We start from the raw sequence: 27,697 nt of genomic DNA, 5'->3' as shown, positions 1-27,697 counted from the left end.
TCCCTTTAAATATCCCAAACTGCCTCACCGCGATCACTGGGGTGCCATTTGGGTGTCATGCCAAGCTGGGTCTTTCTGAAGGCTCCCAGGGGTGCCATAATCATTTGCCCATTAAAGATGTGCCTGTAGCATGTCTTTTAATAGACAATCTGTTAAAATATAGTATAATGCAAGATCATAGTATTGCATTATATTCTATAAGCGATCAAACGATCGCAAGTTTAAGTCCACTCTGGGGACTAATAAAAAAAAAGTGAAAATTAGTATAGTTAATATTTTTTCAATTATTATAAAAATATAAAATATTAAAGGTTAAAAAAACTCTTCGCAGTCATCATATCTACAAAAAAAAAAGAAAGAAAATAAATCTAAAAATTGGTATCACTGCATCCATAAAGGTCCAGTTTATTAAAATATCACATTCCTGCATGATAACCTCCATCAGGAAAAAAATACACAATGGCAGAATTGTGCTTTTTTGATCACTCCGTCTCCAAGAAAAAAATAAAAAGCAATCAAAAAGTTGCATGTTCTCCAAAATGGTCTCAATACAAAATACAGGCCGCCCAATATGTTTTTAAAGTATTACTATATTTAAAAAACTATAGAAATTTGGCATTTCTGTAATCATACTTACTCGTAGAATAAAGACAACATGTCATTTTTTTCCACCATGAATATTGTAAACATAAACAGTACCCCTCCCCCTCACAAAAAATGGTGCAATTGCGGGTTTTTTCCCCATTTTGCCCACTTATAAATGTTTAAGACTTCCAATTCATTATAAGGTATGTTAAATGGTTCCATTGAAAAATGCAACTTTTCCTGCAAATAACAAGCCCTCATGTAGCTATCTATGTAAATCAAAAAATATGATTTTTGAAAGTGGGAATGCCAGTATTGCAGAATGTGACCTGGAGGCAACGCATCAATCACCCTTGGTCATAGAAGGGTTAAACAATGAGAGGATTAAATTGCTTCATATGGTCAAGAGTTGTAGGAAAAATATCTGTGTATATTTGGAGTGGAACATTGGCAAAGCTGGTATTCCTCCGGCCAATTTGCCAATGTCCTTTTATATTGTGTGATAGTGAAGGCATAGAAATTTTCAGATGAGGGCTTTGGTCTCAAGGCTTGATGAATGCGGTCCATGGTTAATTCATTTGTGGGGTACAATGGTAGCAAGAAGATGAAACGTTGTAATGCATAAATAGTCGGTTCCTCCACCATTTCAGGGATATTCTGAAGTGTAAGGTTATTCCTGCTCTTCTTGGGAGGACTTCATGTCACCAACCTCAGCCCTGAGGTCATTGTGTGCTTTAACCAAGACATTTAATGTGCGATAGAGATCCTCCCAGGGCAGTAAAATCTTTCTGTAAGATGGTTATCTTTGTTGGAAGTCTCCCGAGGAGCAGAGTGAGCGATCTGCTAAGAGGACATCTGAGAGTTGTGATATCTCCCACAGATGACTGTGATGGATCAGACCCTCTATTTTGAGATGGTGATGGTACAGTAGGATATTGTAGTTGTGTTGATGCAAAAGGTTTTGCAAGTGGTAGCCCATTTGATCTCTTCAGTTCCCTGCCTACCAGACACTTGTCTTTCATTAAGTTGAATTATTATAGAATTATTACTATTAAATGTTCTTTTTGTTTGATCCCATTGACAGGATATTTACTTGTTTGGAGGCATCGAAGAAACTGAGAATGAGACTAAAATGGTAAAATGTGATGTGATGAAGTTAAGTCTTGGTAAGTGATACAAAATGTAAGTGTATTATGTAAATTAAATATCCACAAATTCTAAATTCCGTATTCAACCTGCATGTTTATTAGTCTATTTATAAGCAGTAATGTTGTTAAAAGAGTACATAAAAATAATACGGTTTGCCCAAACAACAGTTGCTTTTCCAAATGTACTGTAGATCTAGATATCACTGTTTTTTTTAACAGCTGTCACCAGAGAAAATAAGGACTACCGGTTCACGGTGTACAATTAAGAGTTATTCACTTTAAACCAAAAAATAATGCTGAAACATGTCTTAGATATACTGTACTATAATAATTAGCACATTTCAATGCATAGCATTGTACAGGTTTTCAAATACACGAAAAAGGACTGATTATAGGTTTCAGGTCCACATCTGGTTGGTTCATCCTATTGAATCAAAGTATCTTACTTATTGGTATCATATTGATTTGCACCATTATGTACAATGAGACAATATGATTGATGAGTTGTATTTTTAACCATGGACTGTAAGGATTAGCGGTTCGCAGGTCCCTCGTGCCCTCACTGCCGGTCCTGTCACACGGGCTGCTACTGTGCAGCGCAGGGGAGCCCCGGTCCTCTTCACCTCCCCTGGCCGCCAAGCTCCTCCTCGCCACCGGGTTGCTAGGGACGCGGTGGGTGTTGCCCCGCGCCGCGTCCTCGGTATCATGGCAACCAGGCATGTGTCTCCTTCCCTGCCTCCTGCAGGGCTGAGGGCGGGTTCCCCAGTGCTGCTGGGTGCACTCAGCTGCTGTCAGGCTCCCCGCCCCAATCAGCTCCTGGGGCGGGAGCTCTGACAGCATTTAAACCTGCTTGTGTCTGCAGACCAGTGCCAGTGTTAGTTTGGTCTTCCTGCTAAACCAGCGTACTTCTTGTTGTGACTCCTGACTTTTGACTCCCTGTTTTTGGACCTGACGTTGCCTTTGCCTGACCCTCTTGTACCTCGTACCCTCTCGTTGCCGACCCGCATAGTCTGACTCTCTGTACTGTTGTTTGTTTCAGTGTCTGTCTGATTGTTAGTCCCAGCGTTCCCCTTCCTTAGTGAGTGTAGGGACTGTCACCCAGTTGTCGCCCTGAGGCTTAGCCCAGGGGGGCAAGTAGGTAGGGACAGGGGTTGCGCGTATTTTCAGGGACTTCCAGTTTCCCGGACCCCGAGTCCTGACATGGACATCAGAAAGGTGTCCTTAATGAGTGTCAGGTTTGGAATTGCTGTACATTACCTCTGATTTGTTCAGCCACTGATCAGGTAAATACTGCATCTCCCTCTTATCAGTTACATGAGAGAGTTGACTAAGATGCTTACAGGCTAAGGGCGCTTTTACAAAAGCCGAGACTCACACAATTCATGTTTGCCCGACAGAACGAGCTGGTGACGTCACCAGCTCGTCCACGCTCAATCAACCCAGTTAAACTGAGAATCGTGCAGCTCTTGGGAACTTTTCGTTCAGCGTTTCACATTCCTATGTGAAAGGCTGAACAATCAGTGTTTACACGGCATAAGAAGTGACCGAGCCAGGGTTGGTTTTTATGCCAGCTGAAACTGAATGACCAGTGAGAATTATTGTTGACTTTTGTACGTTTGAACAGTTTTCTGAACCATAATCATTCCATCTAAACGGGACCAAAGGGCAATGCGATCAGCTTTTTAGCACACTGTAATGCTCAGATAAGTCATTCTTTGGGTAATAACAGCGGGGAAACATCCTGAACTTTGATTTAAGGGCTTTATGGAGTTAAATCTTTAACAAAGGTCTTTTCCTGCGTTTATTGCAATAATTCTTAATTGTTATATAATTTATTCAACCTTTTAATATACTTTGTATTTCAACAATTCTTCACAATTTTCAAGGTCTCTGCTTATATTTCATCATTTATATTGAGAGACTGAAAAGAAATCTTGTTTAGCTGGCGCAGCTGCACCATTATTGAGGGTAGATGTATGCTTTTCATCTAGATCGGCTAAGAGCTACCTTAAGGCTGGGGTCACACAGGACGGAATTTCAGCAGAATTCTCGCAGAATGGCTGCACCGAAAAACCCACGGCCTTTAGCCGAGGGTTTTGGGGCAATTTCACCGTCGGCATTCTGATGCGGCTTTCTCTCCCCATAGAGAGGAGAGAAGCCGCTGCGGAAATGAGAAAAGAATTGACATGCTGCGGAATTAAATCCGCACCGCATGTCAGTTTTCATGTGGCTTGGCCACAACAGATTGGCCGCAGCGTATGGACGAGATTTTTGCTAAATCTTGTCCACTTTGCTGGCTAAGCTCTGATGTTGATGTTTAAAAGTGTGATGTATCACTTCACTAAACAACATGAGATTATAGTACCGTGATACCGTTCAATATTGCACGCTTGCGCTGTTTAGGTTGGGCACTAATATACGCTGACACCTGTCTCCAAGTAAGCACCGCGATACCACTTGAAACAGTGCGCATGCGCCCCTTATTTCAGGCACTGTGTTACATTGACACTTACCTCTGATATTAGGTAACACTTGGCCAGGATATTGTGAGGTTGTGCAAAAACCTCGCGCATGCGCTATTAACGCTGGGGGTGTGGTACACTGCCGGTTTCGAGCACAGACGTAAGACGTAGGATTCCACAAAATGGCTGACTGGGCTCATGTGGATGAAATCACACCTGATTTTGGGTGCTCCTGTATTCGGGGATGTTTTTAATGTGATGATATTAGACTGCACCTGTGTATAAAAGGGTGAGATTAATTGCATATGTCACAGTCTGAAGGTGATTGGTGAGGTTGTTTTTTGGGTTTGGATATAAATATGTGAGTGTTTTGTATACCATTGAGCTTGGTAAAAGTCAATTTCTGGCCGAAATTTAGCAGTTACGATTTAAGAATAAAGTCTCTTGACATCTATCTGTGCACCTTTTTATGCTGCCATGGATCTTTTGTTTACATTTACTGATTAGTGCATCATCACAACTGACCATTTTAGTCACTTCCTCAAAGCAGGCTAAAACAGCACAAACATCTTAGGTCTGCAGTTACTCCACAGGCGTCAAGTGACCAACCTCCATACAGCGCCTACCAACGGCACTTACTATCTGGTACTCCATGATCGCTCTCTGCTGCGGTCTTAGCCTCTGCAACATTGGTTATTGGATGACAGCTGAGAGCTGCCCCTGATTGGTCCCTGCACTGAGCCAATCAGAGGCAGCACTCACTCACCCATTCATCATGAATGGGTGAGTGAGTGCTGCCTCTGATTGGTGAGGGCTGTGACCAATCAGAGGCAGCCCATTCAGCAAGCGGGGATTTTAAATCTCGCCTGCTGAATACTACTCAGAGCAGTTCAGGAGAACTGCCGGCCGGCCGGGGCTGAACTCCGTCTGCCGGGACAAGGTGAGTATATATATTTTTTTAATTTTTACACATTTTTGGATGATTTTCAGGGAAGGGCTTATATTTTTAAGCCCTTCCCGAAAATTCATCTGGCACTCGCCGGCAGCCCATTGCTTTCAATGGAGCAGGCTGTATTGCCGGCTCCATTGAATTCAATGGGCGAACATCATTCTTCTCTGCCACAGCTGTTACAGCTGTGGCAGAGGAGAATGATCATTGTAGGATATGTTCTCAATGGGGTCGGCGCTGCTGCCGCTGGCCCCATTGAGCACATATAGAGAACACAAGGAATCGCAGATAGGCGCGATCTGCAATTCCTCGTGTCTGCCCGTTTCGCCGAAAACGCTGCTAGCTGCAGATTTTTCGGCGATTTTTCGGGCCTGGTCACGCAATTTGCGGATGCGCATCCGTCATGCGATCCGCAAATCAAGGCAAAATACGGTCGTCTGACCGAGGCCTTAGACTGCAACTGATATTTTTGAAAAACACTTTGTTTTGTAGCTATTGGCAACTGTTCCAAGTTTCTTTTGCACTAATTTGTATGAACCTCCTTCCCCGTGTCACTAGTAATAAGTAACTGATTAGTATGAAATGTGGAAATATATGAATTATATATCATGCAGTCCTCATAATACATGATAACAGTAATAGGTAAGTACCTTATGGCAGGGAATTGTTAATATAATGATCCTGGCAGAAGCACATTAACTATTTATGTAGTGTGGCCAGCTTCCATGTGACTATACACACAACTCTAATCTATTTCAGTACTACATAAACCCTACTGAATAGTCTTGATCAGTTACCATGTATTCACAGTGCAGTGCAAATAGAAATGTTCCTTTATATAATAAGCGATAGAATTATATTCTTCTAAATAATGCATGTGCTACTAGATTAGACATGAAGAAGTATCATTATTATTTCATAGGCTTTGCTGGGTACAGTTGTGTCCTCTGATCATACTCATCCCACGTACAGCCAATAACTTTAATTAACCGATTTATGGAACATCTGTGTTGAAAATATGCAGCCAAAATGCTGCCATTATAAAAATGTACATGTAGACCGCAAACAAGCTAGACTTATAGCAGCAACTTCCACCAGCAGATCATCCTGGTCTTACTTCCCCTACCTTGTGTAATCATGCAGCAGCCCCTCTGCTTTCTTAATGACCCTGCTAATTGTGGGGTCACTTAATTTACAGCGTTAATAGAGTATAATTGGTATAAAATAGGTTGTTTTGTAATGAGAAATTATAGTCAGCATTGCTATTCAGGCCTCTTTCACACGGGCAACAGCGAAATTGCCACGAGAAAATTGCACGACTTTAGAGCGCTTTTTTGCTGGGATTTATGGGGTGGCTTGCAATATAAGCCCTACCCCAAAAATAAGGCTTATCTGCATTAAAAAAAAATACATCAACTAACAGGCACTATCAGCACATCTCCTCTGCAATCGCATGGAGTGGCTGTGATTGGTTCATCAAGCGCTGCAGTGACTGGCTGTGCCACAGCATTTGAGAACCAATCAGAGCCAGCACTTCCTGGAGGCGGGGTTTTTGAACCTCCAAACCAGGAAGTACTTCCTGAATACTTCAAACAAGTGTCGGGGACCTGCAGAGGAGAAATGCAGGGGAGCTGACAGTGCCTGGTTTTTTTATTTTTTTTTAATGCAGCCAGGGCTTCTTTGTTAGGGTAGGGCTTATATTTCAAGCCCCTGGAAAATCCCAGCAAAAGAGTGCTACAAAGTTGCGCGATTTTACAGCGCCGCAAGAAAATGCAGCGATATATTGCACAGAACACAGCTGCGATATTGCTGTGATTTTCTCACGCTGATATTGCTGTCACTCATGTGAAAGAGGCCTTAAGTGCATGTCACTATAATATACTTTGCTATTTAAGAGTATATTCACATGTGGCAGATTTGCTGCAGATTTTCCCCAGCAGAAAAAATCACTTTAACATGGATTTTGGTGCAGATTTTCTATGGATATTTTTTTCCACTGCGGAAAATCTGCAGCAAATACACCACATGTGATCGCACCCGATACCGCAACGCCCATGGACAGGGGGCCTTAGGGAAGCATATAGATTTCATTTAAAGGGAGTCATGAGGTCTATGCTGCGCTGTCTGAGGGAAGCATAAAGCAGTGACAGAGACTCTGTTACTGGTTTTCTTGCAGTAGTTTTTATCAGGAGCTATGAGGGTTGTGTGAGCTCTCTGGAATTCTCAATATTCATGAGTTATTGGCTCACCTGGCTCAGTCACGGCTGACTGACAGCTTTCTCCCTTTGCATGGTGATAGGGATAAATCTGTCAATCAAATGTGGGAGGTCAGGCGGAGCCTGCTTCTCAAAATAGAGACCCAGCGCTTGGCCAATAAAATGTGATTTTATGGAAACTACTGCAACTTGTTATAATCACAGTAGCTGTACTGTTTATGCTGGCCTTGGATAGGACAGAATAAACCTGGTGACAGATTCACGCTTTAAGGGTGCGTTCACACGAGCATGTTTTTGTGCGTACTTAGGTGCGGACGTATGTTCGCACCTAGGTACGAGCAAAAACAGGCATGAACACAGCTGCGTGCTTGTTGTCAATGGAGCCGCAGCTGCTGCCGGTGGCTCCATTGAAAACAATGCTCTGCTGGTCCTCTGCATTGTTTTTCAGGAAAGAGCTTTACATATAAGTCCTTCCCTGAAAAAGAAACATTTTAGTGCAAAACCAAAAAAATTAAAAAAACTTACCTCTCCGTCGCTGCCGTGACCTCTGCGGGCATGAAGAACACATCTGCCGCATGCGGCAGATGTTTCCTTCACCCCCACTAGTTAAAAGAATTCTCTGCTGCTACATCTGCCACATCTGTGGCAGATGCAGCAAAGGGAATTCTTCAATTCTCAACCGCAGCTGTCACACATGTCACCTGTGGTAGAGAATCCTGCTGCCAGCATGCCATCAATGGCTTATGAAGTCCTTCTCTGAAAAGCCATTTAAAAAAGTGTATTAAAAAAAAAAATACTTAACTCCCTTCAGCTGCCGGGGCTCAGCCGTGACTTCTGGCGCTGTCCCCGGCTCTGTAGTTCTGAGCTATCAGCAGCCGGGGATTTAAAATCCCTGCCTGCTGGTAGCTCTGATTATAATTGGCTGAACTGCTCAGCCAATCACAATCAGAGCTACCAGCAGACGGGGATTTTAAATTCCTGGCTGCTGATAGCTCAGTACTACAGAGTCGGGGACAGCGGCAGAGGTTGTCGCTGAGCCCTGGCAGCCGTGAATGGCTTTTCAGGGAAGGGCTTCATAAGCCCTTCCCTGAAAAGCCAATTAAAAGTAGTGTAAACAAAAAAAAATTACTTACCTGTCGGCCGCTGCTGTGTCCCCTGCGGGGATGAAGAGCACTTTTGCATGCGGCAGATGTTTCCTTCATCCCCGCTAGTTAAAAGAATTCCCTTCTGCTACATCTTCCACATCTGTGGCAGATGCAGCAGAGGAATTCTTTAATTCTCTACCGCAGCTGTCATTGTGTTATGTATGCAGAAATTATATTTTTTCGTTCCTTCTATACTACATTGGTGAGTTCTGCCTAATATCCATGCTGCATACACCTCATATAGTGGGGAAAAGTAGAAATTACTGTACAAGAGTCACAAATCTCTCTTTTCGTTGTATTCCGGTGCATGGGAGATTCCAATGTCCCTTGTAATCGGGGAGAGGTGACAGACCTCCACCAATGACATCTACCCTTTGTGCGTTATAATATTTATAAATTGACTTAGAAAGGTATTTTCTCTGACTAATTAACAACCAAATTCTTGTCATTTGCAGCAAAGATGAAATGGAAGATGCCACTCTATTTTGGCATTCCACCAGCATGCAGATATAAGCATACGTCTTTTATTCTGCAAAATCATGTAAGTACTGTTCATATGGCTAATTTGCTTAAAAATTGGATTCTATATTTTAGATAATTTTGGACAATAACGCTGCCAGCTTTCCTGTACAATGCTTTGGAGGACAGTCTGAACGCACATGAGCAAAAAACATTAGGTTTACCTGTCTGAACTTTATAGACCTTATTTAGATAATGCATCATTTATCAGGGTTCAGCAAATAAAGCTTCATAGTAAATAAACAAATAAGGGAGACGGAACAATGCCTCTGCAGCGCCACCTATTGGATGGCGCATTCCTGCTAATCAATGTCCGACCCTTTATACAGGTCTGAAATAATGACTGGGAATTGAAAACCAAGCCTGAATCCATACACAGACAGCTGTTTCGGGGTGTTTGCCCCCCTTCAGTGTGCAGCAGGATTCTGGCTTGGCTAGTGAGAGGCCTGTGATGTGGTTCGGGAGGGGTATCATCTCTCCTTAAGGAGGGCACGTAGAAGGTGAGTGAGGAGACTTATAAGGTTATTCATGCTCCTCTGGGAAGTATATACAAATAAGGGAGATCGAACAATGCCTCTGCAGCGCCACCTATGGTCAGAATGTGAGAAGGCAAAAAACTAAAAAACAAACAAAAACATACTTGATTCCTTAAAAGGATTGTCCAAATTATAGTTTATAGGCAAAAGCCCTTCTGCACAAAGTAAAATAACAAATATTAACATACTTATCTCTCCCTGCTCTTGCTGCTTTGGGTCTCCTCTTTAATGTCACGTTTTCAGGGTACCTCAGCCTGCTTATGGGATATCATAGGCATTGCAACAAATTACGAAGCTCAGCGCTCGATCGCTGTTATGGGCTGCAGTTAGAGATGAGCGAGCACCCAAATGCTCGGGTCCGCGTTATTCGAGTCGAGCTTTTCGTAAAATTCAAGAGCTCTACTCGAGTAACGAACCCCATTGACTACAATGGGAGACTCAAGCATTTTTGTATGTGGGACGCCGGGTCCCGAGCTTTTTTTTTTCTTGGATCGTGTTCTCTCTCTCTCTCCCCAGGGGAGGAGCCAAAAACTGGGGCGGGATCGAACTCGGCTTGATGCTCGTTCGAGTAACGAGCACCATCGAGTACGCTAATACTCAAACGAGCATCAAGCTTGGCAGAGTATGTTCGCTCAACTCTGGCTGCAGTGCCTGTGACGTCCCATAAAACAGATAGGACTGTAGTGAGTATAATACTATTTGTTTTTTTACTTCACGCAGACCAATAAACCTATAAACTATAACTCGGACAACCTCTTTAAGGGGTTAAGATTCTTGGTTAACACAATTTTTGAGCCGTTTTATAGTTTTAAGGCCTCATGTCCACGGGCGGGTCGGATTCCGCATGCGGGAGCCCGTGGCAGAGGCCCCTTCATACCGGTTTGGGTCTTCTTTTTTCTGTACTGTGGATGTGTTCGGAAACGCCGGCCGGCGCACCGGTGCATATGCGCAGTACTTTTTTCTTTCTTTCAATTTCCTGCTTTCCCGTGGCCCATCCGGCTTCCATTGACTTCAATGGAAGCCGTTCATGTGGGAACCGCACTTAGCTGGAGCATGCTGTGGTTTGTTTTCAGCATGCAGAATCTAAAAAACATATCCGCATGTGTAAATTGAAGTGCGGACGCCCATGGTTCCCTATGGACAGCTTGAACTGTGGATCTTCTGCAATTCAAATCCGCCTGTGGACATTGGGCCTAAGGAATACATTTCTATACATTGATAAAAGCAATGGTCCAAACGTATGGTGTTTAGATACATACATTAAAATACCAGCAATCTGGTATATAGACTAACAATCAGATGCCAAAACCCATATAAATGGCAAACCCTGATTTGTATTCAATAACATGTCCATAACAGGCCTTTAAAGAGTTAGAATGTATGAGATTAGAAAAGCATGGCTGCTTTTTTTTCCCAAAAGTCCAGTCTATGTGATGTGTGTGGCATTGCTTCACAGCCCCAACCAAGGGAATGGGACTCAACAACACCCCAAATATCCAATGGAAAACAGTATTGTCTAAGCTACAGTTATAGACAAATACCATCTAACCAAACCAATAAACACACAAAGCGTTGAACCTTCAGGTATTGTATTGAGCACATTGAATTAACATCCACAGTGCAGGGAGAAAAAGTGAAGGCCCATTTACATGCAACGATTGTCGTTTGAGCAAATAAACAACTCAACAACTTTTTTGCTTTTTAATGATGAGTGTTTATGTGTAAAGCTAATTGTTTTTCAATTCTCACCATTTCCTTTGTTCGCTGGGTCGTTTGGTAGTGTTCACACGTAAAGATAAGTGGACGATTGTTTGCTCAGGTGGGCATGTGTATATGTGGAGAACAAAATGTTGATATTGTGCAAGTATGGAGATTGGCTTTTTAAAGAATCTCTACGTGGGCGGTTTTTACTTAGTGGGAAGAAAACGCCATTGTCTACTGCTGCAGTATGTGGATTGGCTTGTGAATGAATTATTGTGTTTAGCTAGACAAACAATCACTCCTCCCTTTAAGTTGTTTGCACGACTGAATGACTGCTGTTTAAACTTAACAACAAGCGAACGAACTAGCGACTATTTTTTTCGAGCTGAAGCTCAGTGAACAACGACAAGTAGACAAAAAGTGCATGATGGCTTTGCGTTTACACTGAACGATTGTCGCTCACTTTCACCCGTATGAGCGAATTTTGAGCCACAATCATTGCATGTAAATGGACCATTAGAGGACCCTTGAATGTAATAACTTGTAGTTCCCCCTTTGGCAGCAATCACCTCCATCAAATGTTTCCTACAGCTGCAAATAAGATTTGTACAATGTTGAAGAGGAATTTTGAGCCATTACTACCTGCAAATGTGTTTTAGTTCATTAGTATTTCGGGGCTCTCTTCTGTACGCAGCCCTCTTCAGGTTGGGACACTGCATCTCGTTACGGTTAAGGTCAGGACTGGCTTGGCCATTCTAAAACACATTCTAAATCTTTTTTTTCAACTACTCTTTAGTTAATTTACTTGTGTGCTTTGGTCATTCTCTTGTTACATCACCCAACATCTCTTCAGCTTGAGGTCATGGAATGCTGCCCTTACCTTCTCCTGTAAAGGTACACCTTAGATTTCATTGTTCCCCCAGTGATTGTAGACTGTCCAGACTCAGAGGCTACAAGGTAGCCCCAAATCATGATGCCCCCTCAACCATGCTTCACAGCTGGAATGTGGTTATGGTGTTGGTTTGCAGAGTTCTCCTCCAAACATATCATTATGCATTTGTGCAAAACATCCTACTTTTGTCTCGCCTGTCCATAGAACATTTTCTTAGAAGCATTGTGGAACATCCAGGTGATCTCAGGTAAGCTTCGGACAGGCTGCAATTTTTTTTTGAACAGCAGCAGCTTCCTTTGTGATGTTTTTCTAGAAGTACAATAGAAAGTGAACGTGTTAATTAACTATAGGTGATCCCTGCTGTTTTGACTTGTAGAACTACAGCTCAGATCTTTAAGGTTATTTTCTCCTTCGTAAGTAATTGGCGCTGTGTGGCTGTAGAGAGTCTCACTGATAATGTAATATTAATGTTGTACCATTTGAATAGGCCATTTTATCTTGTAGTTTGGATAATGTATTACTCAAGATAATATTGTTACATATTTATTATTATATGGTTTATCATGAGGCATTGAGAGTGTAAGTCATATCTGTGATGGATTGAACACCAGATAAACACCAGTACCAAATTAACTCGGGCGAAGCCGGGTATATCAGCTAGTTTGAGTATATTGATATATAGGTACTTAAATTGTTATACTTTAACAGTCATTTACAGTATGTTACATTGAAATGTATATACAGGTTTTAATTTGTTTTCCATGTGATTTATGTACATAAATACATATGTATTATTTTTATTGTGTACATATCTTTGATAAAGGTGGTTGATGCTATTCTAACTCTAATTATTGGAGAATGGAATGGAATTTTTACTAATTGTTTTTTAAGAGTGGACAAATGAACAAAGGTTTTTCAGTTTGAAGATTCTTCTGTAGGTCTTTTGCTGCTACCCTTGGGCCCCTTTTCATCTATTTCAGGATTGCCCATTGTGCTCTTGAAGTGATCTTAACGGGATGCCTGTTCATAGATAGAGTAGCCTTTTTACTAGAGATGAGCGAGCGTACTCGCTAAGGCAAACTACTTGAGCGAGATTCGGGTGCCGGCGGGGAAGAGCGGTCAGTTGCGGAAGTGAGCAGGGAGGAGTGGAGGGGGGGGAGAGAGTGAGAAAGAGATCTCCCCCCCCATTCCTCCCCGCTCCCCCCTGCCGCTCCCCGCCCCCCGCCGGCACCCAAATCTTTAGAGACGAGTGGGCAGGTACTCGCATAAGGCACTACTCGCTCGAGTAGTTGCCTTAGCTAGTACGCTCACTAATCTCTACTTTTTACCCTTTTCCTGCTTCATATCTATCTATAATACATCTTCTGGAGCTTGTTTGTATTGAGATATGATTCACAGCATTAACCCATTTTTCTTCACAGCAGATTTGCCAGTAACCAGGCTTTTTGTCTCTTTATTTAATGGGCAAAGCACCTGTGAAGTTCACACTTCCAATCTCATATCAATAACTTAAACACCCTTTGCCAATTAGCTCTTGAAGAAATCATTAACACAGAGGTTTACTTACTTACTCTCCCTGCATTGTGGATGTTTTCTCAACATGCTCAATCAAATACCTGAATTGTACAACTATTACATGTTATTAGTTTAGTTAGAATGGGTTTGCCTTTTTTATAGGTTAAGACAACAATCAGAACACATTTTACTAGTAATAAATGTAGAAATCCAGGTAATCCCAAATGATTCACTGTTCCTTGCACTAGTGTGTGTATGTATGCATAGAACCCCTATAAATCAAGGGTTACAATTCTACATTACAGGCTGTATTAAATATGATCATGCTATGAAAAGATTGATAACATTTCTTTTCCTCAATACTAAAGCTTTTTGTGTTTGGTGGAAGAAATGAAGAAAAAGACTTCAATGATGTAATGGCTATGAAACTCATAAACCCTTCTGACAGACAACCCAGTAAGTTGTACAATGCAATGTTATGTAATGGACTACATTCAGTAAAGTCAAAAGAAGAAGAGAAAATTAGCATAAAGTCATCTGCATATTAATAACCAATTGGTGTATATCTTCATATGAAACTATACAATGACATGTGAGTTGTGGGTTTATATATTTTAAAAGGCTGACATTTCTAATCCTTTGCAGTAATGAAAGACATTCTGTTAGAATGTGGGATTCAAGGTATAAGCAATGGGTATGTATACTTTTATAACTTTTTATTCATGTATTGTGATTAGGTTACAACCTAACATCCATGAATTAGCAATAAAGTCCCTATACTTTTACTATTACCCTCTACAGCAGTGATCCCCAACCTTTTGTAGAATGTAAGCCACTTTCTGACAATTTCCAGGTTTTGCTGAGGCACACTAAGTGATTAAAGGTAAAACGTGTATTAAAATAATAGTGTTTACTGCCAGTGATATAGTTTTGGCTCTTGTACAAGTTTCTAGTAATAACACATCCCTTGTGCTATAATATTATCTGAAGTTAGAAATAGCTAGGGATCCACATGTAGAAGGTCCAAGATTCACAGGTTGCTCCTGAGCCACTGGTTGGGGTTCACAGTTGCAGAGAAAGGAAAACATAGAAAACATGTTGGTTCAGCATAATATATGATTGTGATAGGCAAGATGTTTTATGGCACCATGGTGTATGATGTGTGGATAGATATGAGATGGATATAGAGAGAGATAGAGAGATACAGAGAGATAGATAGATATAAGATAGATAGATAGATATTAGATAGATAGATAGATAGATATTAGATAGATAGATATGAGATAGATATAGATAGATAGATATGAGATCGATATGAGACAGATAGATAGATCGATATGAGATAGATAGATATGAGATAGATAGATAGATATGAGATAGATAGATATGAGATAGATAGATATGGATAGATATATATAGCTATGAGATAGATAGATATAGATAGATAGATAGATAGATAGATAGATAGATAGATAGATAGATAGATAGGATATGGGATAGATAGATAGATAGATAGATAGATAGATAGATAGATAGATAGATAGATAGATAGATAGATAGATAGATAGATAGATAGATATGAGATGGATAGAAAGATACTTTGAAAATTGTTTTCTGATATGGAGTTGTGTTAGGCTATGTTTACACGGCTGTTCAGAGTTCTGTTCAGGGCCTCCATCTGCAGTTTTATCACTTTTGTCACCAAGAATACCCAGTTTTCCTGAAAATAATCCCTTGCATGATTTTTCAGTATTTTTGAGGATGCAGAATGATTTTTTCAGTATTTTTGAGGATGCTTGAAGTATAAGTCCTACTCCAAAATTGAGCCCTAGTTACAGTTAATAAAAACAGACAATATAAATAGGTAGCTCACCTTACAGCACTTTTCCTGCCAGCAAAAACAATGGAGACCATTGAAAAAGTCAGTTGAATCAATTAGCAACATTTGTATCCATTATACAATGTCTTGTCATAGTTTTTTTTGTCTTTCTTGTTTTGTAGATACACACCAACCAAAATCCCCAAAGTGAAATATCATCTTTGTGAACTGGATCCTCCCAACACCAGGTCTGCACACGCTGTTCCTGTGAGTTCATATAAACGCAAAATAATTTTAATCCTTTTATACAACTTTTAAATAGGTTTGGGATGTTGCTTAGCAACAGACACTGTAACAATGAGGTGACTTAATACTTGTATATATTGATGATGAGGATCGTCTATCCTCAACAGTGGAAAAGGGCCACAAAATGTGTAACAAAAAAGGTGCAGACAAGTAACAGGCTAGACCTGTCAGACAGACTTCCTTTCTCTTCTATTAGCTGATTTTTAATTTGGTACATTAAATATTTCTCAGATCCTTCAATTTCAACTACTAATGATATTCATGCAATACTTGTGCTATATTTTCATGCTAAATTTCTCAATTGTTTTGTTGCAGGAAGATAAAGAAATCAACTTTATGTTTCTTCGTGGTGAAGCAATAGAAAAAGTAAAATCAGCCTTTACCATGTTAGATGCTGAATTTGAAAAATTTGACCTGTAAGTAATGTGGAGTTATTTTGTTATCACATATATGCTAAGATTTTATGTAGCATAATGTACCCCCGACTGTAAATAAGGATGTTAGAAGAGACCATATAAAGAAAACGCTGGGGTGAATTGCAATATTCATAATTATTTGTAGCAGATCTACATTTTTTCTTATAATAGATACTTAGCAGCTGTTTGTTAACTACACTTTTTTCCCGCAGGCATGCTGTGTATGGAGAAGCCATTCTGTGTTGCAGACAGCTTCTCCTCACACAGCAGCACCTACCTGTTCACCACCAGACCTGATGTAGTGACATGGCTCTCAGTGCACTGGGTGTATATTAGGGTATCTCACAACCTGATGCCTCAGCGCTCTTTAAAGGAAGAAGAACATTCAACTGCATCATTGGTTGAATGATATAAATTGCTTTTCCAAAATGAGTTTTTGCTTTAATTGATGTCATTGTAATTCATAAAATTAAATTGCGTTTCACAGGATATTTGTTCACTGCAGATGTGGGTGCATAGTAAATGATTAAAGTGCGGTCACACAGACTGTAACACATATCAGTGTTGGGAATCTTCTCTGTGACATGTGATACCAGAGATATGAACCTAATACTTAGGTTTAGTGTATTAGCTATAAACATGCCTTTAGGCCAGGGCTCCATGACGACACATTGCGAGAATGTTATGACAATTTAATAAATTATGTATTAAAGATCGTGTTCATATCCACATTATAAAAGCATCCCAAACACTTAGGCTGCCTGTCTATGGGCATGCTGCGAATTGCCATGATTCTCCGTGGAGGGCCTATCTGTCCGATAGGCTGACAGCGGAGATCCGTCTGCTGGCTTCTGCTCCCAGGCGGCAGCTCCCACGGCAGAGATCTGCTGCAGCATACTGCAACGTCCATGGACAGGCAGCCTTAGCCATGTTTCTCTAATGTACTAATAATGTGGAGATATGATTTATTAATTGACATTCAATTGCAAGCAATTTGATACTAAATCCATACTAAACATGGGTGGTTGTGAACACACAGTTAGCCACAGGACAAAATGAGCCATTTACCTGGCTCTACCCACTATTCTACAATGAGAACTAAACCCCTTTTTGGGACGCCTGATAGAAATGATGACTTGCAAATAAAGAATGGTGATAGTCAGCCTTGGTAACAGAGTGACTGGGGCTGGAGACAACTTGGGACCAGACAAAATTCTAAAGACCTGTGGCATTCCTGAACAGGTACATAGTTCGATACAGTATATTGTAATAAAAATTATATTATATTATAATAAAAATTGGATTTTAAGCTGCTTTAAACTGAACTTGTAGCACTTCAGTTGAATCCCAACAACCCATTGTGCAACATATTCCCAAAAGAGATGGAATAGAAAAGGATCAAAAAGTTGCATGGAACTCAGAGTGCCAAGCTGATACCAAATAAAAAAGGTGTTTGTCATTAAAATTTCTGTCTTTATTCGAAAGAAATAACTACTGAGAAATATTAATGACAAACATCTGAGTATGTGCAGGTCCATTTAAGAGTTGTGCCTTATTCCCAGCCCTTTGGTTTATACCATTCTGTTCTGCATACGTCTACCCATGGGTTGTATGTTTACTGGGTTGGATGCACCCAACACCCCATGCATATACCTTTCTTACTACTTCACCATCAGGATACCTAATTAGGACGAGGGCCTATTTACCACCACTGCACCTGACCTCCACTGAGGTAGCGCCACTCCTTTTTCCACACCACACCATCTAAATGGAAAATTGTGACAGTGTGTTTTTTTTACATGTACATGTTTTATAGCATAAAATTATCCCATTCACTACATCTGGTCAAAATCCCCAAACTGTTGGAAATGTTAATGGGATAGCAAAAGCTCCCTAAGGCTCCATACTGTACAATTTGCCTCCATATGGCACCACTGTTATATGGCGACTGATGAGGCATGATAATATTATAGGTCCCAGAGGCTGTTAATGATGCCATGTACGTGTCCCTTAGCCCTTATTGGAGTTGCTGTGTTTAGCAACCAATCATCATTAATTTTGCAATGGGTCTGTAACAAAGTGTTGGAATATCATTGGCTGCCATAAGACACTCATTTTCTAGACTTTTTTGCTTTGATTTTTTAAAATAAATCTCTTCTATTATTTATTAGACTATTAATAAAAAAATGTTGAAACATAACTTGTCTTTAGTGAAAGAAAAACATTTGCCCAAGAACAAGCTGCTTTCTTGGAAGAAAAAGAAGAATTCAACAGACAGTATAAGTTGCGTCAACAGGTTTGTGATTTGGTTCTCAAATTCTAATTACTGTATTCAATTCTTTTTTTTTTTCTTCCTTGTTCCGCCTTTTAATTTTCTGGTGATAGAAACAAAAAGTTGCATAATGGCTGCACTATAATAATTCTATAATAGCACCAGGAGGCATAACTAGAAATGGCCAGGTCCCATTGCAAAATTTTGATTGTCCATCATCAGCATGAACATTTACCAGCCCCATGCGAAAGTTATGTAAAGGTTCATGTGAGGATACACCTTCCTGCTGCTTCATGCCTAACAGAAAAAAAACTAAGCCATTAGGTGCGCCCTTAATCTTACAGGATTAGGAATAGTTTAATGGTACCCCAGACCAAACCCCTAAATTATATTGCATACCATATATATCACCATTCATATTGCATCTGTAGTATCACTAAGCAAAACTTACTATATCATTCCAAACATTACCAATAATAACACAATTTAAGGATCAACATAATCACGTGGTGATGGAATAATACCACCATACTGTTACTGAAAAAAATACTGTACATAGACCAATATTACCATACTGTAACTATCTCTACACAGGCTCTCTGCAGCAGACTGTATAAGTGATTGCAGTACTTGCTGTATCCAGTTATCATAGCTAACGTTTTTTCTGACTGGGGTTGTTCACTTCTCTTTTTCTTCTCCACCCAGCACAAACCACTATAGTGACATCTTACAGGCACAATTTGTTTTTGCACAATTTGACATAGGTCAGGGACACATGACTATAATGCAATATACCCCCGAAAAACTTGGTCTACACAGACACAGCACATTACATCTTTTCTTCTTGCTTGTTAAAATGGGAAGAAGTAGGAATACCATGAACTTTTTTCATGTAGACCATCAGTCCGTATGAAAAACTGTGAATGTATATAGCTTCTTAGGATGGCACATACCCTAAAAATGGCACACACGGATGGCACATACCCTAAAAATACAGCTGTGTGCCTTTAGCCATAAAGACATTCTTGCTTTTCCAGCACCCAGCTTACATTTTTCACACCTCTACGGAGTATCCCCATCCATAATGCCCAAAATAATAATTAGGACCCTGACAGAAATTGTCAATTTTAATGCCCGCCACATAGTAAAAGTGCCCCCTTTTATGGACCGTTCATTAACAATTCTCCCTAACAATAATAATGCCCCTTTACTGACCCCACACAGAAGTACTGCAACTTTATGCCACTCTGGTCTGTCCTCACTTTTCAGTAGCGTGGTCATGTACTGAGACACATGACTGCTGAGCCCAGAGATTGGCTGCAGAGGTGACTTGCCGTCTAGCACATGATCATGCTACCTGAAAGAAAAAGAATGGACTGGAGCAGAATGGACAGCAGAAGAGGTAAATATATATATATTTTTTTATGGCCTTACCCCACTTAGTAACTACATTCCCAGGGAACCTGAAACATGGGTCCCATAGCAGCCACAACGACTGCTACAGAGGTAGTTACACCCCTGATAGGACCTACCCTGTTTCCCCAAAAATAAGACGCGTCTTATATTAATTTTTGCTCCCAAATATGCGCTACGTCTCATTTTCAGGGGGTGTCTTATTTCGCCACGGCAAATCCGTCTGTGGCCGCTAATCCCTCAATTGGCCAGCTTTGTGGACGAAATTTCTCAGAAATCTCGACCCCATGGGACAGCAAATCTGTCACAGCAAAGCTGGGAGAAGCCGGTGTTGTGGTGCGGATTCACCGGCCACAGAAACGGAAAAGTGTGCAGCCAGGTCGCTTCAAAACAAGCGGCTGAGTGTCGTGGGTTTTGAAGCAGCGCTTTCCCGGCGGAAATCTCGCTGTTTATCGCTGTGGCCAAACTGCAAGATTTTCGCTGGAAATACACTCTGTGAGAACCCAGCCTTAAGAATCACACAGGGTGCCTGACTCACACACAGAGCCATAAAAAATAAGAGCTGTAAAGTAACGTACCTGTCTGCAGACAGAAGTTCCTGGACCACCTGTAAGCAGGGATGGTATTGCAGCTTCCGGCCACCAGGGGGAGCTCATCACAGCAGACATGTACAGCAGGAACAGAACGTACAGTATGGACTTTTTCAGCCAGCAAGGGGAGCTCACAACAGCACACTCGTACAGCACAGCAGGGACAGGATAACAGCACACTGTCTGCAGATCTACCCATACATCTGGAGGTAGGAGACAACAGGGATGGCAGCAGGGGACAGGCCTCTTGACTTGCCTGCACACTTTACTATGCCTTACTTTCGGGGGTGCCTTATATTTGGGACTTCTGCAAATTTCAGGGGGTGCCTTATTTTTGGGGAAACACGGTAGTATCGTAATAAACTTCACTATGTCAAAGACATTATTCTACCCCTCTCAAAATTCTGAGCCCCTAGTGAAAAATCAATAAAAACATTTCAAGACTAGATTTTGAATAGAATGGGGTGCAGTACTTTATAGTATGTGAGTATCACGGGATATTCTGTATGAACTTTTATTATTGCAGCATTAATATATTTAGGAACTTCAGGACATGGTGGAAAAACACAGGCAACAAAATGAAGCATGGCTGAAAGCAAGGGCAGAAGAGAATGACAAAGAAAGGAAAGACATTTCTAAACTAAGAGTAAGTCGGGATTGTAATGGCATTTATCTGTGTAATCCACACAGTCGTTAAGTGAGATCAGGGGCGTAGATAAAGGCTCATGGGCCCAAGTGCAAAAGTTTATCTTGGGGCCCCTCAACTTCTCTTAACCCCTTAACACAAAGGCGTAACTTGAAGCTCCTGGGCCCAAATGCAAAATCTGTAACAGGGCCCCCAACTATACTGGGTTCCCTATATGGAGAAGATAGGCCTTATGGGCCCCCTACGGCTCCTGGGCCCGAGTGCAACCGCATCCCCTGCATCCCCTATAGTTACGCCAGTGAGTGAGATCTTACAGAAACAATGATACTTTTTATTATAATTTGATTTGTGTAGGTTAGTGCTAACATGGCCAGTAAGCATCATCTGCACTCATGTCAAGATTGTTGATGTTATTAGGCAAATTTTGCATCTCCCAGTCATGATAGAAAATAGAGGTCTCAGTTGGAAAATTCCAGTTCATATGCCCACAGTTTTTGTGGCAGCTTTTCAAGCAATTCTTTTTTAGCCAAAGTCACAAGGGGATTCAGAAGATATGAGAAATATATAGGAATGACATTGGGGGCGTTCACACATAGCAGATTTAGTGTTGATTTTGATGTGGGTCTACAGCAGACTTCATCTGTTCAATTGAAATGAAAGGGTAAAAACTGCAGCAAATCCACTATGTGTGAACACACTTATACGTTTCCTTCCTGCTGCATCAACTTCTGAATCTGACATTGATTTGAGAATTTTATACGTGACAGAACGTGAAGACTGGGCCTTGGAGTTCTGTCGTGGATTTAGCCCTTGTCAATGGAGCAAACCCATGCATGGTAGAACAGCGCAGATTTTTTCCACAATGCGGATTTCAGAACCCAGCTGCAGAAACATTAATGCCATGTGAACTACGGCACAGATTTTCACAGCATTCAATAGAATACCAATATGAATCTGCAATTCAAATCTGGTCGTATGAGTCCGGCCTAAACGGGTATAATAGGATGTATCTGTGTCCCTAGTTCTAAATTAAGCCAGTTGCCCAACCATCAAGCTAGCTTGGTATTCTACAAAAATCCCTTGTGTCTATATATCCCTGGCTCCACTGCTACTTCACGTCTTGATTTAGAACGAAGAACACAGATATATCCCATTATGCCAGTTTAGCCTGGGTGGTTCTAACAGGCTTCGGACCTACTAGTGTAATATATCACGATTTTTTTTATCCTCATTTTTGCTGGGAAGAATCCTGTGTTGCACATTAGCCGATATATTGGGTTGTCCAAAGATTGCTGGAGGTATATTCTTTTGCCTGGACAACTATAATCTGTTGTGGTGTTTGCGAGGTGGGTTATGAATCCATCACCCCTCACTCATATATTTTTTTCTTGGGCCCCATTCAGATGAGAATATTTGGTCAGTATTTTGCATATGCGTTTGAGGCCAAAACCAAGCATAATGAAAGATTTGCATCTGACCATATATTTTGGACCCACTCCTAGGTTTGGCTTACAAATATTGATGTAAAATACTGACCGAGAACTGCCATCTGAATGGGGCCTTTAAAGATAGTGATTGATTTCTGAAAACGTATTATACCCTGTCATTTATGTGCAGTATGTTCACCAATGGTAAGAAATCAGTATTTTCTATGCCAAGCTTGTAATTTAAGAAGAGATACTATAAGAAACAGTTTTCACATTAACCCCTTAAGGACCAGGCTGTTTTGTACCTTAACCCCTTAAGGACATGGCCTATTTTGGCATTGAGGACCAAGCAATTTTTGGTATTTTTCCATCTCAATTTTTTAAAAGCCATAACTTTTTTATTTTTCCGTTGACGCCGCCGTATAAGGGCTTGTTTTTTGCGTGGCGAACTGTAAATTTTTTCGGTTCCATTTTTGGGTACATAGACTACATTGTAAAACTTTTATTATTTTTTTTATGATCGTAGGGAGAGAAAACGCATGAATTCTGCCATAGATTTTGTTTTTTTTTTTAAAAAAAGGGTTAATTATGCAGCATAAATGATACAACACATTTTTTTCTGCGGGCTGGTACAGTTACAACGATACCAAAATTCTTAATTTTTTTTAGGTTTTTCCACTTTTCCACAATAAAAACCCTTTTTTTTGGAAATTATTTTTTTCTAAACTCACTGCATTCAAAGTGCTATAACTTTTTTATTTTTTAATGGACAGAGCTCTGTAAGAGCTTATTTTTTGTGAGACAAGCTGTAGTTTTTATTGGTACCATTTTGGGGTACATACTTTTTTTTAATCACTTTTAGCATTTTGCCTCAGTTTTTTAGCATTTTTTTTACGCTTTTTGCTGTGCAGGAGAAAAAGCATGTTCAATGTATTGTACGCATCGTTACGGGCGCGTCGATACCAAATATGTGGGTTTTTTAATTTTTAAAATTTTTTTATGCTAATATGAGAAAAAGCATAAAAAAAGGGTTTTTAACATTTTTTTTACATTTTTATTTTTGGAACTTTATTTTTCTCTTTTTTTTTTTTACAACACTTGTTTCCCTTTGAGGGACTTATACTGTAGCACTTCAGATCGCTGCGATAATGCATGGCAGGGCTTCTTCCCTGCCATGCCTTATCGCTTACTATAGCGATCATAGGCTATGGCAATACAGGACGCCGGTATCCGGCGTCCTGTTGCCATAGCAACCAGCCGGGCTCTCACGATAACATCCGAGAGCCGGCTGGAGACACAGAGGGAGCACGCTCCCTCTGTGAACCCTTTCCCTGCCGCGATCTACTTAGATCGGGGCAGGGAAGGGCTTAAAAGTGGGGGGCGCATCTCCGATGCTATCCCCATGACGTAAGGGTACGTCATTTTGCGGGAAGTACTCGCCTCCCATGACGTACCCTTACGTCATGGGGCGGGAAGGGGTTAAGGACTAGACACATTTTAGGGATTTTACCCATGTGGTGATTTTACTGCCCTATTTTTTTCCTTCAGTTACCAAAATTATTTTTGCCGTGTTTTTTATTTTCTGTGACACATAGGGCTATATTTTTAATATCTCTTTCACTGACTTTTTTTCAGTTTTTTTAGTTTTACTGGGGGTAAAATGCTAAAAACAATAATTTTTTTGTAGTTATTTTTTTCAAAATTTTTCTAAATTAGTATATTTACGCTAAAATAGAGTATGGAAATGGGATCCTCATTTTGCTTCTGACGTTTTAATATATAATATGTATAGTTTTGGATTACAGGGCGCTTACGGCTTTGGGTTATTGTCCTTTTCATGTATATATTGTTATTTTATTCTGTAATTTTTTAAAACTTATTTATGTAATTATTTTTTTACTATCTATGTCCCCCATGACTTTATATAAAACCTCTAGGAGACATTCACATGTTTTTTTTTAATTGACCCTTTCCTACTGTAGCTGAGGCATCCATAGGAGCTCTAGTTACAGGAGAAAACATCCCCTGTAGTGACAATCGTCACTGGCAGAGCTTATCAGGGTTTAGTACGACCCTGCAGCTCTGCTGTAGCAGGAGATCTGGAGGTCACATGACCGCCTGTCTCCTGTAGTCGAAGTTATACTTTGACATTTCAGTACATACTGCTCATTGAGCGCTGTGAACTCAGGAAAGGAGAACGCAGAAAGGGTTAAAAGCCCCTCCTGCCTTCTCCCCCGAGCTATCAGCTGTCACTAACAACTGACAACCCATCCTTTCTCTGATTGATTATAGAAGCAGTTGCTCGAATTCCCCTGCTGTATTTTTACAATCGGCTGGGTTTAAAGCCCAGGACCAAGCGCCGTAAATTTACCGTGCTTGGTCCTCAATGGGTAAAATACAAACAATAGTGCAATTCTATGAATGTAAAAGTAGTTTACCTTCCTTTGTGCAGCAGCCATACCCTTGCTATGAAAAGTAATGCACAGTACTGCTACACAACCTATATGTGCAAGTCTATAATACTAATCACTTCCATAACGGTATTTTAATTGCTCTTTAGGAAGAAATTCTTCTACAACAGAAAAAGTTGAAAGAAGAACAGCAAGTGATTGAAAAACGCAATCAGCAGTTGATTTCCATCATGCAGCAGTTCAAAGGAATGTAAAAGGCTTTTATGTCGGTGATAAAGGCAGGAAAAGTAATCCCAAATCTTTCAACTTTGTGTTACGGTGAAGAATGTGTGATTTGTACTTGCCATCAACACAACAATTACTAAAATGGTACGCATTTTTTTACATCTATTTTATACTTGGCATTTGATACAGCGAAGATTAGTAGAAACAATAAAATATACCTTATCTGCACGGAACAAATAAAACCAATAATGCTGTGCTTCTTCTAAAAGCGTATTCTCCTTCTTAATAGACTTATCTCCTATTTGCCCTGCTCTGCTCTTACTAATAGAATAGGGTCCTTAGTGGAAACTACCTTCTATACACTCAAAATGGGAAATTCAAAGATGTGTTTTCTAAACCAAATAACCACTTTAACCCTTGAAGGAAATAGTCTACTTTAATACTTTAGTGACTTCCAAAATAACGTTTTACTGTGGTCACTAATGGACTGTATATGTGCAGATATGAAGTACCATAGAGCATATGGAGTGTGTCAGGAACACTGTGATCAGGTTCTGAGGGAAGATGTAGAGGCATTGTGAAAGGGGAAGACATAGAATAGAGGATATGATACCCTTTTCCCCCCAAAATAAGACACGTCTTATATTATTTTTTGCTCCCAAATATGCGCTACGTCTTATTTTCAGGGGGTGTCTTATTTCGCCGCGGCAAATCTGTCTGTGGCCGCTATTCCCTCAATTGGCCAGCTTTGTGGACGAAATTTCTCAGAAATCTCGTCCACATGGGACAGCAAATCTGTCACGGCAAAGCTGGGAGAAGCCGGTGTTGTGGTGCAGATTCACCGGCCACAGAAGCGGAAAAGCGTGCAGCCAGGTCGCTTCAAAACAAGCGGCTGAGTGCCGTGGGTTTTGAAGCAGCGCTTTCCCGGCGGAAATCTTGCTGTTTATCGCTGTGGCCAAATTGCGAGATTTCCGCTGGAAATACGCTCTGTGAGAACCCAGCCTCAAGCATCACACACAGGTTGCCTGACTCACACACAGAGCCATAAAAAATAAGGGCTGTAAAGTAACATACCTGTCTGCAGACAGAAGTTCCTGGACCTCCTGTAAGCAGGGATGGTATTGCATCTTCCGGCCACCAGGGGGAGCTCATCCCAGCAGACATGTACAGCAGGAACAGAACGTACAGTATGGACTTTTCCAGCCAGCAAGGGGAGCTCACAACAGCACACTCGTACAGCACAGCAGGGACAGGATAACAGCAGACTGTCTGCAGATCTACCTATACATCTGGAGGTAGGAGACAATGGGGATGGCAGCAGGGGACAGGCCTCTTGACTTGCCTGCACACTTTACTATGCCTTACTATCGGGGGCGCCTTATATTTGGGACTTCTGCAAAATTCAGGGGGTGCCTTATTTTCAGGGGGTGCCTTATTTTTGGGGAAACACGGTAGGTCTTCATAGTGAGATATGTTTTTAGGCCATGCTTAAAACTGTGGGTAACGGGGATCAACCTGAATGTCCACAACAGCGCATTCTAGAGAACTGGACCAATATAATGTGTTTTCTTTTAGGAATCTCCCACTTTTCACTATAAAAAAACCTTTCTTGAGAATATTTTTTGTTTTTGGCATTACTGCATTCAAAGACCCATTTTTTTTTTTACTTTTCCATTGCTGGAGCTTTGTGAGGGCTTGCTTTTTGCATGAAGTTGTAGTTTTTATTGATACCATTTTGGGGTGCATACTTTATCGCTTTTATTTCAATTTTTGCAAAGGCAAAATAAAAACTGCATTTTTTTACAGTGTTCACCATGCGAGATAAAAAAGGAGTCAATTTATTGTATAGGTCGCCATGCATGCAGCAAAACCAAATGATTTATTTCTTTTTTTTTTAACACCAGATTTATGGTTTTCCTTTGTCCCTGTAGGGGACTAGCACATGCAATCCTATGACTGCTCACATAATACACTGCAATACCTCTGTATTGCAGTGCATTATGTCTCTTTGTTGACAGTACCAGCCATGCCAGGCCCAGAAGCCGCTGTCAGGCCTCTGGGTGCAACCCACAGACCCACTGTGATTGCATTGTGTAGGGCCAATGACGTGATAGTGGGAGTTCCCTCCCTTTTAACAAACTACTTACATGCTGTGCTAAGTATTAAGGGATTGACTACCAGGATTGGAGCTGTCTGCTATCCTGGCTATTGCAGCAGGACCCCAGCTGTCAGTTACAGCCTGCTCCTGCTGCAAGTGGCACAGGCTCAGCTCAGCATGAACCTCTTCCCTCCCATGTGGTACATTTATGCCATGGGGTGTGAATTGGTTAAACATTGCCTGTTTACTTAAAGTTTGCATATGTCTGTGTATTGGGTTGCTCTTACAGGGAGTGATTGTGAAAGTAGATCAAAGAATAAAGTACAAACTTTAAAGGAGAGACAAAATGACCCACAACTAATTAATAAAGGAAAGTTACATTTATACAAATAGCACTTCACAGATC

The 27,697-nt window shown here is 40.8% G+C and overlaps 1 protein-coding gene across 1 annotated transcript in view; it reads left to right on the top strand.

Annotated features, from left to right (window-relative positions):
• The window catches only part of LOC136628284 (rab9 effector protein with kelch motifs-like), a 67,410-nt gene extending 41,966 nt beyond the window's left edge, over positions 1 to 25,444 (top strand). Inside the window, exons 11-19 of the mRNA XM_066604063.1 lie at positions 1,670 to 1,751; positions 8,961 to 9,046; positions 14,037 to 14,124; positions 14,314 to 14,362; positions 15,670 to 15,754; positions 16,109 to 16,209; positions 18,421 to 18,505; positions 21,026 to 21,130; positions 25,118 to 25,444. Of these exons, the coding sequence (XP_066460160.1) occupies positions 1,670 to 1,751; positions 8,961 to 9,046; positions 14,037 to 14,124; positions 14,314 to 14,362; positions 15,670 to 15,754; positions 16,109 to 16,209; positions 18,421 to 18,505; positions 21,026 to 21,130; positions 25,118 to 25,222 (786 nt within the window). The 3' untranslated portion in view covers positions 25,223 to 25,444. The remainder of the gene's footprint in view (positions 1 to 1,669; positions 1,752 to 8,960; positions 9,047 to 14,036; positions 14,125 to 14,313; positions 14,363 to 15,669; positions 15,755 to 16,108; positions 16,210 to 18,420; positions 18,506 to 21,025; positions 21,131 to 25,117) is intronic.
• Positions 25,445 to 27,697: the final 2,253 nt, after the last annotated feature.

The sequence above is a fragment of the Eleutherodactylus coqui genome, chromosome 5 (assembly GCF_035609145.1).
Source record: "Eleutherodactylus coqui strain aEleCoq1 chromosome 5, aEleCoq1.hap1, whole genome shotgun sequence".
Classification (NCBI taxonomy): domain Eukaryota; kingdom Metazoa; phylum Chordata; class Amphibia; order Anura; family Eleutherodactylidae; genus Eleutherodactylus; species Eleutherodactylus coqui.
Note: the sequence above shows the minus strand (reverse complement) of the source record. Positions and strands in the feature narration are given on the sequence as shown.